We start from the raw sequence: 13,992 nt of genomic DNA, 5'->3' as shown, positions 1-13,992 counted from the left end.
GCGTTTTTCATTTTTTATTGTTTGTGGTTTTAAATTTTATTTAAAAATAAAAAAAAAAAAAAAAAAACTATTAAAAGTAATACTGTAGTATAACATTTTAAAAAATATATAAAAATTATTAGACATTAAAAATATTATAACTTGCACAGGTAAACAACTCTACGTAACGGTAAAGGAATATACAATGAAATCATTGTTTTGTTTAATAACGAATAGTGTTATAGGTCACGTCAATAAAATGTGTGTGTTCATTTTGACTTTCGAATAAATTTTCTTATTATTCATTCCGGCTGTGTTTTTATTTTTTATTTTTTTTTTTATCAAATTTTACAAAAACTTTTGTTATTTATTATTATTTTTTTTAAAAAAAAATCAAATCAAATATTTTTTTTTTATAATAAAAATTAATTTTATATTTAAAATATCATATTAACACCTATTATCACATTATATTATTATTTCAATTTAAAATTTTTATTATTCAAATATTAAATCTGAAATTAAAACCCACAAACAATCACCCTCCGTGTTGTTTTCGACCATCTTGCATTTTGAATTTTATACTCATGTCTCCATTAAAAAAGTAAGTATTTACTTTATGATAGTTTTATATGTAAAGATTATTTTATAGGTAAAATATCTATGTAAATAAGTATAATATGATGGTATTTCTAATGTACAGTAGGATCACTGTATATTATATTAAAAATATATATATATATTTTGTATTTGAACAAGTAAAAATTGATAAAATATATGCTTATAGATAGAGGGAATATATACTTTTACAAAATATTATATCAATATATTATTTAAATTAAAATTTAAATACAAAAAGTAATACACAAACATGGCAAATCTACATGTGCGTTTAGTAGTGAGTTTTGTTAAATTTTTTACTATTAAAATATTAAATTATTATCTATTAATGTTACATCGGAAATGATTTCAATTCAAAATTTTATTATAATAAAAATAATCCCCACAATTTGTAATGTGGCTGAGGATCCAAGAATCCATGGATATATAAATATAAATATATTGTTTTTATTTTTATAATTTAACTTGGGTTTGTCAACTGAATTTTTATATATGGATTATATAGCTGCCGCATTTTTGCATATTATTGCGTGTAATTTGAAATTTTACTTTATAAAAAAATAGTAATTACAAATATGATTTTATAAAAAATAATGATAATAACAATACAGTCCCCAGATTTTAGTTCGAACCTAGTTTACATACTATTAATCCCTGAGTGTTACATCGAGCCTAATGTAGATACTACTAGGTTCCGCGTTGTCACGCTATATAAAAAATAATAATAATCAAAATCTAATGATAATCATTTCATTTTTGACATTTAAGAATATGTGAGAAATTTAAATTTAAATTTAATTTACTATACATATGCATTGGCATTTTGTGGTGGCTACTTTAATTAAAGGCTGATCCACTATCAATGGTTGTTATAATTTAGCAACAACGTGTTACATTTAATCGTAATGATTAGATTCCCATTAATTAGTAATTACTGTATTATTTCAACAACCAAATCCCACTATGCTATGGTTACTGTCCCTCCAACAATTAATTACTCTCCCCGGTTCCACGTATCGTGTCTGCTACATTGTAGACACTGTATTTTAGGAGTAGTGTAATTAGTAGATAATTAAGAATGTATTAGTGAAAATAATTATTTTATAATATAAATAATTATAAATTAAGATTAAGATAACTAATTAGTTTAATTAAAATTAAAAAAATAAAATTTAAAAATATAAAATAAAATTAAAGTGTGTAATCATTTTCCAAAAAAAAAAAGTGACATGGTAAGTGGGACTGACAGAAACGACAACGTGGACATGGTATCTGGGACGGAGGGAGTATTTCACACTTAATATATGCAAACATATTACCCGGCTAATCGGACCAATAATTTATTGAACAAAAATTATTGTTTACATATTAATAATAATAATAAACCATCTATATATATTTTTTGAATATTATAAACTTCCACCAAATATATTTTAAAGTCCTGTTCCCCTTGATTTTTTAATTTATAATTTTTGTTCAAACAATTTTTTTAAAATATTATAATCATAAAAAGTTATTAATAAACTAAAAAGAACACATGATGAGAATATATTTACTGTATTTTACTCTAAAGCGTGGAAAATATGAAAATTTAGGCCAATTTTAATTAAGAGGTATATTAGTAAAAATAATTATATATTAAAATTAAAATAATTAAATATTTTAATTAAATATAAAATTATAAATTATGTGTATAATTATTTTTCTTTTTTAAAAAGAAATGATGCCTGAATGAAAATACTTACACTCTATGCTATTGAATAGAGTAATATTTTTAAAATGTTTTTATTTAATTTAAATGTACATCTGTTCAATCTTATTTTATGAATCCTTATAAACTATCAAGAGATATATGTTTAAAATTTAAATTTTATTTAATAAATATATAACTTTTTTAATTCAAAATATTATTAATTCATTTGTTTCAATGTGTGCACATTAGATTAGAGCATAGCAGACCATTGGAATCCTTACTGTTTAGGGATAAGGACCGACAGAGCATCCGATTCATGAACTTACGTAGACGCCACGCCGGAGACGAAGGAAATCTTCAGCTAAAAAGGGGGGAACAACTACAGGCGCACCATCAGATCCATTGTTTTCTGCTATGACCACGCAGTGCCACTTTTTTACTTTTTCCATCTCCGATTCTGACGTGGTGGTGACTGGTGTGGCCAGTAGGGTAGGTTAGGTTTGTTAATCAATTGCATCGCCATGTCCTTGCGAATTTAACGTGGTCAGGAAAACAAATCGCCCGATCTGAATTCCACTTTCAATCTGATGCACCGTTGATACCACCAACACTACTTTTTACAGTTCCGGGTAAAAAATGTGTCGATTTGCCAGTAAATATCTGTATTTGGGGTAATATTTTATTATTTGTTTTGTTTAATAGCCTCTTTCTTTTACTTCCACTGTCCTTTGCTTCATTCATTTCGTTTATATCGAATAATAATCAATCTAGGTATGTCGTCATGTGGGGCGACTAAATCTGAAGGCGACGGCGGCTTTAAAGTCAGGTGATTTTGTCAAATTGTTTTCCGTGTTGCTGTAAAGTATAAAGGTAATCTATACGGTTTGTTGCGACAATTTCCGTGAATATTCGAGAACCAATCCATTTCAGTCTATATATAATCTATACACGTCAGGTGCAGTTATACTGCGACGAGGATTATGTGAATCGCGGTATAAATAGGTTTCATACAATTGGGGAAGAAAGGGTTTCGATTGGTATGATTCTCAAGGGGATTGTTTCTTGGTTGGGAAGAGTAGGAAATTATGAAGTTCTGTAAGAAATACGAGGAGTACATGCAAGGAGTACAGGGCAAGAATAAATTGCCTGGTGTTGGGTTCAAGAAGCTGAAGAAGATTTTGAAGAGGTGCAGAAGGCAGATTGATTATGGCAGAAATGATGTTGGCGATCAGACTAACGAGTCTGAGACTCATGATTCTTCCAATTGCCCACAGCACTGCCCAGGTACTCCATTCAAGAGCACCTTTTCTTGATTTTTAGTCTTCATTTCCTCACTCTACATGAATATGAAGAAAGATGTCTTATCCTATTTGTTCTGTAGTCTTAATGTAATGGTTTTCATATATTTGCCTTGGGTAAAGATGGTAAGTCATTCCAAGAATTTGATGCAATGCTGCAAGCATAGTATTAGGATAGTGTTAACCTACAAAATTCGGCCATAGGTGGAGCTAATTTTAATTTACTTCCCAAATCGCCCAACTCCATTTTTTGATCCAAATCGGTTTGAATTTTCGTGCGCTGACCGAAAAGTTGCCTATAAATGTGTAAATTCAAGGTATCTTCAATCGACCACTTTTCTTGTATTTTACTTTTTCTTGCACTCATGTTATAACTTAAGAGGATTTTTTCCAAGTCTTCGAGTTATAAAAATAAAATTCGAATTTCGGCGTGGATTTTACTTTTTATTGTTGAAGGTTTGTGTCGAACAGATAGATTTGCGACAGAGATGTCAAGTTCTTTTTGTTGTTTTGATTCAGATTTTCTTATGTGCATTGCAGTTTGTGATGGGACCTTTTTTCCTGCACTCCTTGAGGAAATGTCTGCAGTGGTAGGATTCTTCAACGAGAGTGCTCAAAAATTGCTTGAGCTACACCTATCTTCGGGTTTCGGGAAGTGTCTTATGTGGTTCAAAGAGAAATTACAAGGAAATCATGTTGCCCTCATTCAAGATGGGAGGAACCTCGTTACTTATGCCATCATTAATGCCGTTGCCATGCGAAAAATACTTAAGAAATACGACAAGGTTGGTAAAATGGGAGTTGGTTCATTTGCAGTTCTTGCTTGCTTTCTGTGAAATGTGTTTCTATGTTTGTAGAGCTTGATTTTTAATTGTTCTTTTTCATTGCAGATTCACTATTCTAAGCAAGGTCAAGCATTCAAGTCGCAAGCGCAAAGTATGCACATCGAAATCCTTCAATCTCCATGGCTATGTGAGCTCATGGCCTTCCATATAAACTTGAGAGAGTCTAAGGTCAATTCAAGGGACACCCCTGCACTTTTCGAAGGGTGTTCTCTTGCGTTCGCTGATGGCAAACCATCTCTATCCTGCAGACTCTTGGATTCGGTCAAGCTTGACATCGACTTGACCTGCGCCATATGCTTGGTGAGTGTATCTATTTTGCTTATTCATAGGAGAACTGCATTTTACCATTAACTGCTGAATGATGTGTTTTATTTCTTAACACCACTTACGTTCAATTTTTTTGATGGTGAACAGGAGACCCTTTTCGATCCAGTTTCCCTTACTTGTGGTCACATGTTCTGCTACATCTGTGCCTGCAGAGCCGCATCGGTGACCATAGTGGATGGATTGAGAGCAGCAAGCCCGAAAAAGAAATGTCCGATATGTCGAGAGGTATAATGCTACTTGTAATCGTGTCATGTCCTGCCTTGAAGCTTTCATGTGATCTGGATGGAACTAATCTCATTTATTCACGATCGATTGCAGGAAGGAGTGTATGAGGCTGCGGCGCATTTGGAAGAGCTTCATGTTCTATTAAACCGAAGGTAATAAAACCTAGAAATTGTGTCTACACTGTTATGTTCAAAATTCAGTGAATATTTACTTACTTAATGCATCGGGACAGTTGTCCCGAATATTGGGAAGAACGGCGCAAATCCGAGAAGAGGGAGCGAGTACAGCAGGCGAAGGAGCATTGGGAGTCGCAGTGCCGTCTATTCATGGGTATCTGATGATGATCATCCCTTCAACTCTTCTTGGCTTTGTTGATGCAGTATGTTGTTAAATTATTGTCAAGAAACATGTTTGTTGTGTGAGAAATGCTCTAGTACTTATTTCACCAATAAGAGCATGGATTGTAAAGTAGTTTAAACCGTGTGGTTTGTAATACAAACCAACCCCCTTCTTGCCTTCATCTGTCTATTCTCAAATTCAGTGATTTTATTATTCATATTAAGTTCCCCTAGCATTCATTCTATCAAGAAAATGGCCTCAATCAACATATAGCTTAGGAATAACTTCAAAAGTGCCATATACCTTTCAAAGTAAAATTCTTGACAAGAAAGTAACAATTGGTAAATCCAAGATCACAGGTCCCTAACTAGAATAAGCACCTGAGAATTTGATTTGATAGGCTTAAGATCTGTTACTACCAGGCAGAGCAAAATTGTTGTTGAACCTGTTAAGTGCCCACTAGCATCGGGTTTTTATCTTTGAACGTATGATATCGCTGGCACAGTTTCTTCAGCGTTGCTATAGAGTGTTGCATCTTGTTTAATTTGGTGTCCATGAACATGCTCTGCAAAACAACGAAATTGTTGGATACAAGTATAGTAGTATTGTATAAAAGAGTACTAGCCCACCATCCGGCATACCTCATAATCATCGCCATATCTCTCCACCAGGCGACGGACATGAACACGCTGCATAGCTGTAAGTGGTTGAAGGGAGTGGTGTTGGCCATCAGCCCGCTTCTTCCCCAAAGCCGACTTTAAATCTGCATTAGTTCACAATGGATGAAGTTAGTTCGCATAGGAAGAATGATCTTAACTTCAAGTGGCTTACAAATTTAGCTTACAGGTCGTAAAAGTGAACAATTGAAACGGGTGGATTTCGTTAACAAGAAATGATGGATTTTAATAAGGAAAGGAAACCGATAATAAAGTGTTTATCTGTGAATCGTTTAGTAGGATGAAAAGCACAACAGTAAAGCAAACACTTGCAAAGAGATACAATCCAGTTAGATATATGCAATGGATAATCAATCATGAAACAACCTAGTTAGATACACAATTACACACATATATATTACATCTTGTTTATCTCGAGATCCCAGGAACAAATGAAGCTCCTGAAATTTTCAAAATCGAGAAAGAAAAAAAGTATATGGAAGAGTGGCTGAGCATTATTAGGAAATTCAGCAAAAAGAGATAATCCCAATATTTCCACCAGCAAAACATTAAAAAGGATCATACCGGGCTTATGGATTACCTCTTCTGCCTTTTAAACATACGATTAAAAAAGATTTTCCTAAATGCCAGTAGAAGCAATTAATTCATCTGAATATCTAAAGGCATTCTGCCATACCGAACAGTGGAAACATTCTGAATGGCAGAGAAGTTAACAAATTGAAACATTCCAGATTACAGGGGCGAAGAGAAAATTAAAGTAAAATCACTAGAGCAATACACAGCAACGATAAAAACATTTGAAGAAAAAAGATAAAGTGACAGGCAAAGAACTAACCATCTTCCTCAAGGTCGCTGCCGCTGTCGATGGGCTCGAACTCGGGTACGGGCCCGTCGTCGGGCGGGGGCATCTGCAAGGTATCACTCTCAACCATGTGAGAGGTGCGGGCTCGTACGCCGAGAAAATTAGGGTTGGAGACGACGCCAAAGGACTTGTAATTCTCGATGACGCTGCCCTTCTCATCCCACTTGGAAAGAGGTTCCAACAGAGTCTTCAATTTCGGAGGAAGATTGAACGCCGGCTTGAATATGTGAGGGTTCTTCTTCAGCAAGCCGACTCGCACTTTCGCCCTCGATCTCTTGTACTTCCGCCGAGAACCACCCATTGTATCGCCACCCTCCTCCTCTTCGCCGCGAATTAGGGTTTTGCAGAATTGGGAGTGGCGTGGGTTTAAGGAGAATAATAATAGTATTGCACAAACCTTTTTCTTTTCAGTCCATTATTTTTTTATAATAACAATTACTTCATTAATTTACAATCAATCTTGATTCAGATTTTGTAATTTAAAATAAAGTATTAATTTAATTTTTTTAATTTAAATAATTATTATGTAATATTTTTAAAAATATATATATATTTTTTATTACTCTCTTCGTCTTTTACCCATACTTTTTACCACAATCACTTAAATTCCGGAAACACAACACATACTATAGTTAGAATTACCTTTGCAAAAAAAGTCTTTTACCCATACCTTTTACACCATCAATATAATGTCAATATTTTTTAAATTCCGAAACACAACACATACTATAGTTTTTGGAACTGAAGGAGTACTAATTAGCAACTAATAGTAATAATTTAAAACGCAAATCACAAGCAAACAGATTAAAGACAAAATCAAAAAACATTTAAAAAACAAGCACACTCTAAGTTGGAGTCCAATATTAAATTTAGTTAAATCCTAGTAGTAGTAATTTAAAAGGAAACAAAAAGATGGTATTTAGCCACAATGAAATGAAATGAAATGGTAAGTACGTACGTAAATGCATAACTTATTACATTCGTCTTAAGTTCTTTACTCCTCATTATCCCTCTCCAACTCCAACCACAAGAATGTCATGCCATGCCATAAATGCATCATTAATCGATCTTTTCACTCATTTCATTTCAAGTAAGTAAGAGAACCCAATCCTCCTCCATCTCCATAGTCGAGAATACATTTCAAACCTCCGACGATCTATTCGCGTACTCTTGGACCAACGCCCCAAACAGCGACGGCCTTTCCAGCAGCCGACCCGGTTTGTCGAACTCCTTTGCTCTTCCTGCAACATCAACAGATCATCAATTCACAATAACAACAACAACAATAACAAATGGAAGTTATTCCACGACCTCCATCGATGACGAGCACGCGGTCGCAGTCCATCACGGTCGGTATTCTGTGGGCAATGCTGATGATAGTGCACGCAGCAAAGTCCTCCCTGATGATCTTCTGGATCACTCCATCCGTGTACGAGTCCACCGACGCCGTCGCTTCGTCCATGTATAGCAGCCGGCTTCGTTTCAGCATCACTCTCCCTAAGCACAGCAGCTGCCTCTGCCCCACGCTCCAGTTGTCTCCGTTGTCCAGGACTAACAAAATATATTAATAAATGATTATTTCACCTAAAAATTTAAACTCGAAGAAATAACTCCAAGTATATGCATTTCAATACTATTCGATATGTATATATATATATACCCGGCGAGTCGAGCTTCCCTGGCTTCGCAGCCACGACATCCTTAAGCTGGCATCGTTCGAGGCTCTACAAAATAAGGCCGGAATAAAAACGTTACTTACTGACTTACTGTACGATCGATGATGTAGTAAGAAAACAGGAGAACGGTAGAACTCCTAACCTGCCATATTTCGTCGTCTGTGTACAGCTCTGTGGGATCTATGTTGCTTCGCACAGTTCCTTCGAAGAGAACCGGCTCTTGAGGAATAATCCCGAATCGGGACCTGAGGTCATGAAGGCCTAACGTAGAGATGTCGATTCCATCGATGATTATCTTCCCATCCGATGGCTCGACCAGTCGAAACAAGACCTGAATCAGAGTAGACTTGCCCCCGCCTGTCCGCCCAACGACACCAATCTTCTCGCCTCCGGTTATGTTTAAAGTGATCCCTTTAAGTACTAAAGGTGTGTCCGGACGGTATCTGACCTGCAAGTTGTTGAGCTCGACGTTGCCTTGTGACGGCCAGTTAGGTGGAGGAAGAGGGTCCTTTTTCGTCCACTCGGCCTCGGATGGTATCACCGTGAACTGTTTAATCCTCTCGACCGAAACCATCTTGTTTTCGAGGAAGCAATTCGTGTATACAGACCAGTACATCACCGCGTTGAGAGACAATCCGTAGGAGAGAGCCAAGCCGACGTTCTCTGGAGAATCAAGGCAGGTGAAGTAGTGTTCATTACATTAACATTTCGAACAAATTTAGAATGGTTGGGGGGGGGAATCGGAGGGTGTAAGAAATGCACCTGGCTTGATGATGCTGCTAGGGAGGATGATCATGAACAGCGCGGACATGCATAGAATGAAGCATCCGATTAGCTCGAGACGAATTCCCAGCCATTCGTTCGATCCGTTGTTGTGAAAATCCATTCGAAGATTCGCATTCACACGATTCACATTTTCGTTGCAGAAGCTCCCCTGCTTCCTGAAGCAGCGAATCGTCATTACTCCAGTGATGCTCTCGGAGAAATGATGAATGACCGGTGCCTTTGTGATCGAATCCAATCGAGTCAGTTCGCGCGACGTGGATAGATAATAGCCCTGCGCCAAAAGTCGAAACATACGCCCGTTAATCCTATACGCATCAAGATTTCAGACAAGAAAACCGGCAACATTTCAGACAGCGTACCCGGTACCAGATGTTAAGCCAAAGGAGCGGAACCACAAGGATAAAAGTAGGCCATGCGTATTGACAAGTGATGATGATGATGCTCAGCAGTGTCATATACATAGAAAGGGTGATGCTTGTAAAAAAAGGGATAAGAACGTCGACATTCGTCTGATCTGTCGACGCCTGCGCAAGTAGAACAATACAATTAATGTCGTATTACAGTTCTAAAATGGCTATAAAGCCATAGTTTCAATGCTTACCCGAGTTAAAATCCTTCCAGACGGCGTGGTGTCGAAGAATGACATGGGAGCGTGCAGAATGCTGTGTAGGATTTGTCTGAAGAAGATCTGAGAGGTCTTTAGTCCCATAACCGCAGCGAGCATGGTTCTTGCAAGAACCAGGAGAATGGCAAGTCCGGAGAGGATAGCATACACTGTAATGAAAAGGGATGGACTGAACGACGACGCTTTATCATCTGAAGTTTCGTAAGCTAACCAGTAGTCGCTCGACATTAGAGTTCCCTGCCATGTTATCGAGAAGAAGATCATCCCCACAACTCCCCACCAACCAAACGACTCGGCGCAGTATTGCTTGTAAACTTGCAAGCTGACTCTCCCTTGAGCTCTTTCTTCTTCCCTAATAAGCTTAGAGCTTCTCCCATGGGAGTCGCCATGTTCTTGCGAATCATTGCCGCCATTTTCTTCTTGTTTGAACGAACGTTGAGTGGTGACAGCCGGGGAAGGTTTGCTCTCGCTTGTTTCCACATCAACAAGTTCCATGGAGGCTTCGTGGGCAGATACTAAGGCCTTGAAATCCATGCCGGATTCGAGTAGGTTGTTGTACTTACCAGATTGCACAATCATTCCTTCTCTCATAACCTGTTTTCAAAGCAATTGAATGTCACTACGCTTACATTACATAGTCATGCACAAGTTTAAAGCTTCTTACGTACCAAGATCTGGTCGACATTGTGCAAGAAATCGACTTGGTGAGTTACTAGTAGGATGGTCTTGTCTCTAAGACTTCCTCTAACACATTCCTGCAGCGGATCATAGGTCCATTTCATTTCACCTAAAAGCTTAAGCTTAAATGAATATACGTCATTTAATGGAGATAACTAAGAGGTACCTTGAATATTTCTGATCCGGTATGAGCATCGACGGCGCTAAACACATCATCCAGTAAGTAAATATCACAATCCTGATAAACTGCTCGGGCAAGTTGAATCCTCTGTTTCTGGCCGCCGCTGAGATTGATGCCGCGCTCCCCGATCTCAGTTTGATCTCCAAACTCCATAACCTCTAAGTCTTTCTCCAAGCAGCAAACGCGGATAGCCTCCTTGTATCTTTGCCGGTTCATTGGCAAGCCAAACAGTATATTTTCTTCAATCGTCCCATTCTGAATCCACGCTGTTTGCGCAACGTAGGCAGTGCTTCCGCATACTCTAACCTGCATGATACAGACAGACAAACATACATAAATGCTGTTTTACTTCGACTGCTGTTAGTAGGCTGAATCAATCAAACGTACCTTTCCCGATAGTTTGTTCATTTCGCCGAGAATCGCGGCAAGAACAGAAGACTTCCCTGATCCCACTGTCCCAACTATAGCTGCAAGTTCCTTTTTCCTTATATTGATATTTAAGCATTTCAAGGCTTCGCCTCCATTGTCGTCTTCCCAGCTGAAGCTCCCATTCTTCACTTCCACAGCAACATCTCCATCGCAGCCCTCAACTCGTTCCACACAGTCGTCCACCAACTCCTTGCTAGTCATGAACCGATCGAGCCTTTCAAGAGAAATGACAGCCTGTGAAAGTGAGATAAGTGATTGCGGGAAAGTCCTGATTGGCTCCTGCAACAACTTCAACAGCGAGGTTGCCGTGAAGACTGTAGACGCCGTAAGCGGGAAGCCAAACAGGAGCGCGCTTCCGAAAGTGATGGTTGCAATAGCTGCCGGCGTGCTCCAAAGAACGATGATATTTCCAGACAGAGTGAACGTAAATTTGGTCAGCCATCCATATTCAATCTCCCGAAACGATTGAATCCTTTTCTTGAAGTGTTCTTCCCATGCCTGGAATTTGATCACCCTCATGTAGTTCAGCATTTCGTTCGTAGCCTTCATTCTCGAGTCCCGATTCTTCATAAGATTGAACTGGAACCAATTGTTCCTCTTGTTGCTAAACAACACAAAAAGAATTATTACAGCGAGTCCCGCGAACGCTGCAAGTGTAGACACCCCAAGGTACTGATAAAGGATGCACAAAGCCACCAGAATCTGCAATGGCATAAGCCACAAGTAATGCAGCTGCAACATCATGTCTGAAAGCTGTTGAGCATCCACTGCCATGTAGTTTACAATCTGTCCAACTCCATGATCCTGTCTGGCAGATCCGGACAACCTCAAACCTTTCCTATACAAAGAAGTAATAAGCGTTGAACGGATAAGCATTCCTAGTTTCTGCGTATGGAAGTTGAATTGATGAGAGCTCATAACCTCGACACACTTGGCCATCAATAGAATGCCAACAAGGTAGTATCCTTCAAAAGGAGAACTCCTATCCCCGGAAGTATAAGCAACGAATTTCTGGATGAGAGTAGGTCCAATGTACAACACCGAAAGTCGAAGTACTGCAAGAAGAGCAGTTAAGACAAGGTGCAGCCAAAAGCTTCGAACCAATGTCTTGAGGACAGGGTGCTTAGATTTCTCCTCTGGCTTCGGCCAGTTCCTTAGAAACCTCTGCGACAATAGCTCGGCTTTGTGCTCCGTTGCAAGAGAAGGTACATCATCGATTTTGAGGGGCTCTTTACGACCCTTCTCTAGAAGAGGATTCATCCAAAACCAAAATGCGATAGACAAGATCGACGCAGAAGCATAGCCAGTTACATTTGATTTATCCAACAGAGGATCCGATATGTCATTAGATATCATGTCTGAATCAGAAATCGAAAGCTCAACACCGGTAGAGCCTCGTACCGCTGCAATAACAAGGATAATTGAGAAAGGGAGCACGATGATCGAACCAATGTCGTCTGCTCTCAAATCAGAACCACTGCCCTGAAAAGAGATCAATCTCACAAGAGCAGATGCAAATAAGAGTGTTAGAATGACAAATTCCACAATCCAATATATCCGAAGAATCAATGGATGTGTGGCTGCTTTGAACCTCTTCTCATGAGCAATCAAAACAACAATCACTGCATGAGCCAATGCTTGAAACAGCCAATACAAACCATCTATTGTCGTCCATGGAAATTCAGCACCTCTAACAAAGGCCAAAATGCATAAGACAGTGGAGCAAACTGCCAAGATTGCTGTGGCAGAGAGAGTGATTCTAAACCATAAATTGGTGCTTACAACAACTCTCTTGTTTCCAATGAGAGGATCGTGAATCTCAGAATTGTGTTGACTACTAGAAGCCGATCTCGATTTCAGCTTAAGAACAGCGAAGGCGAGTATCAGAATTAAGAAAATAACGTCCACAATAGACAGGAGAGCTCTTTGGGGACAGGGGGAGAGAAAAATGAATCTCAGCCATTGAATGACCGTGGAAGATACAGATGAACTGCTCGACGATTGCACCACATAGATGGAGCAGGAAAGTGTGGTGATCCAGGAAGATGATGCCATAGTTGACACCAAATTCCAACGTGTGAACTCTTCTCCACAAAAAAATGGAATTTGATTCCTCCTCTATTCAGTGCTTCCACCAATCTTCATGCTTAGCCTTCTGCAAAATTCAGAAACACCGCCAAACAGAAACATAAAATTTTTGACTAATCAATAACTGCCAAATATTAGCATAAACTAGGTATCCAATAAAGCTTCGTGGCTATCTTTAACTACACACGACATTACGGAAAACCTCTGAAAAGCAATAGACATTAAAAAAATAAAAAATAAAAAATTGACAAGAAGCAAAAGCAATTATACTTTTCCACTGCGCCAAACGGAGACGACGGCCAATGGAAGAAAGTTCGCACTGAAGATAAAATAATAATAATAAGACAAAATCAGCAGAAAATAAAACACCAAATCAATCCAACGACTTGCTGCTGAGATTCAGGAACTGAAAACATTAAACAAAAAAAAAATAAAAATACAGGCAGATTGAAGAAAACTTGGATATATATCATTATTGAATACCTGGCGCTGTAGCAACGGAGGAGAAGAATTCCAGCACGTATTTATGAAGAAGACTCAGATTATTCTCCACAGTATCCAAGTTGGACTCTACCAACGAAGATGTCCCTCCGTTTCACAGCGAAAGTAGAGAGAGAGAGAGAGAATGGAAGAACAATCAGCTTCACACGGGATACATATGCA

The 13,992-nt window shown here is 38.0% G+C and overlaps 3 protein-coding genes across 6 annotated transcripts; 1 reads left to right on the top strand and 2 right to left on the bottom strand.

Annotated features, from left to right (window-relative positions):
* Positions 1–2,561: 2,561 nt before the first annotated feature.
* On the top strand, positions 2,562–5,544 carry LOC127258927 (E3 ubiquitin-protein ligase BAH1). Of its 3 annotated transcripts, none has more exons than XM_051286006.1 (8): positions 2,562–2,964; positions 3,065–3,163; positions 3,255–3,577; positions 4,132–4,376; positions 4,482–4,736; positions 4,851–4,988; positions 5,082–5,140; positions 5,221–5,544. In XM_051286006.1, exons 3-8 carry the CDS (start codon positions 3,379–3,381, stop codon positions 5,324–5,326), a joined length of 1,002 nt encoding a protein of 333 aa, XP_051141963.1. In that variant the 5' UTR covers positions 2,562–2,964; positions 3,065–3,163; positions 3,255–3,378; the 3' UTR covers positions 5,327–5,544. The 3 variants fall into 3 exon arrangements, with proteins under 3 accessions (XP_051141963.1, XP_051141962.1, XP_051141961.1); XM_051286005.1 differs by having other exon boundaries at positions 2,563–2,922; positions 3,249–3,577; XM_051286004.1 differs by having other exon boundaries at positions 2,563–2,964; positions 3,249–3,577.
* A 64-nt stretch (positions 5,545–5,608) lies between these two features.
* Positions 5,609–7,242, bottom strand: LOC127258928 (nucleolar protein 16). Its single transcript, XM_051286007.1, has 3 exons — positions 6,840–7,242; positions 5,969–6,090; positions 5,609–5,892 (listed from the first exon to the last, which is right to left on the bottom strand). The coding sequence occupies exons 1-3, from the start codon at positions 7,165–7,167 to the stop codon at positions 5,776–5,778; spliced, it is 567 nt and encodes a 188-aa protein (XP_051141964.1). The 5' UTR covers positions 7,168–7,242; the 3' UTR covers positions 5,609–5,775.
* A 474-nt stretch (positions 7,243–7,716) lies between these two features.
* Positions 7,717–13,992, bottom strand: LOC127258926 (ABC transporter C family member 4-like). Of its 2 annotated transcripts, XM_051286003.1 has the most exons (12): positions 13,813–13,992; positions 13,600–13,648; positions 11,200–13,396; positions 10,798–11,118; positions 10,622–10,708; positions 9,930–10,547; positions 9,688–9,852; positions 9,305–9,599; positions 8,685–9,205; positions 8,527–8,590; positions 8,178–8,417; positions 7,717–8,107 (listed from the first exon to the last, which is right to left on the bottom strand). In XM_051286003.1, exons 3-12 carry the CDS (start codon positions 13,294–13,296, stop codon positions 8,007–8,009), a joined length of 4,509 nt encoding a protein of 1,502 aa, XP_051141960.1. In that variant the 5' UTR covers positions 13,297–13,396; positions 13,600–13,648; positions 13,813–13,992; the 3' UTR covers positions 7,717–8,006. The 2 variants fall into 2 exon arrangements, with proteins under 2 accessions (XP_051141960.1, XP_051141959.1); XM_051286002.1 differs by lacking the exon at positions 13,600–13,648.

The sequence above is a fragment of the Andrographis paniculata genome, unplaced genomic scaffold (genome assembly GCF_009805555.1).
Source record: "Andrographis paniculata isolate CXL003 unplaced genomic scaffold, ASM980555v1 Contig5END, whole genome shotgun sequence".
In the NCBI taxonomy this organism is placed as follows: domain Eukaryota; kingdom Viridiplantae; phylum Streptophyta; class Magnoliopsida; order Lamiales; family Acanthaceae; genus Andrographis; species Andrographis paniculata.
This window is presented reverse-complemented; position numbering and strand designations above follow the sequence as displayed.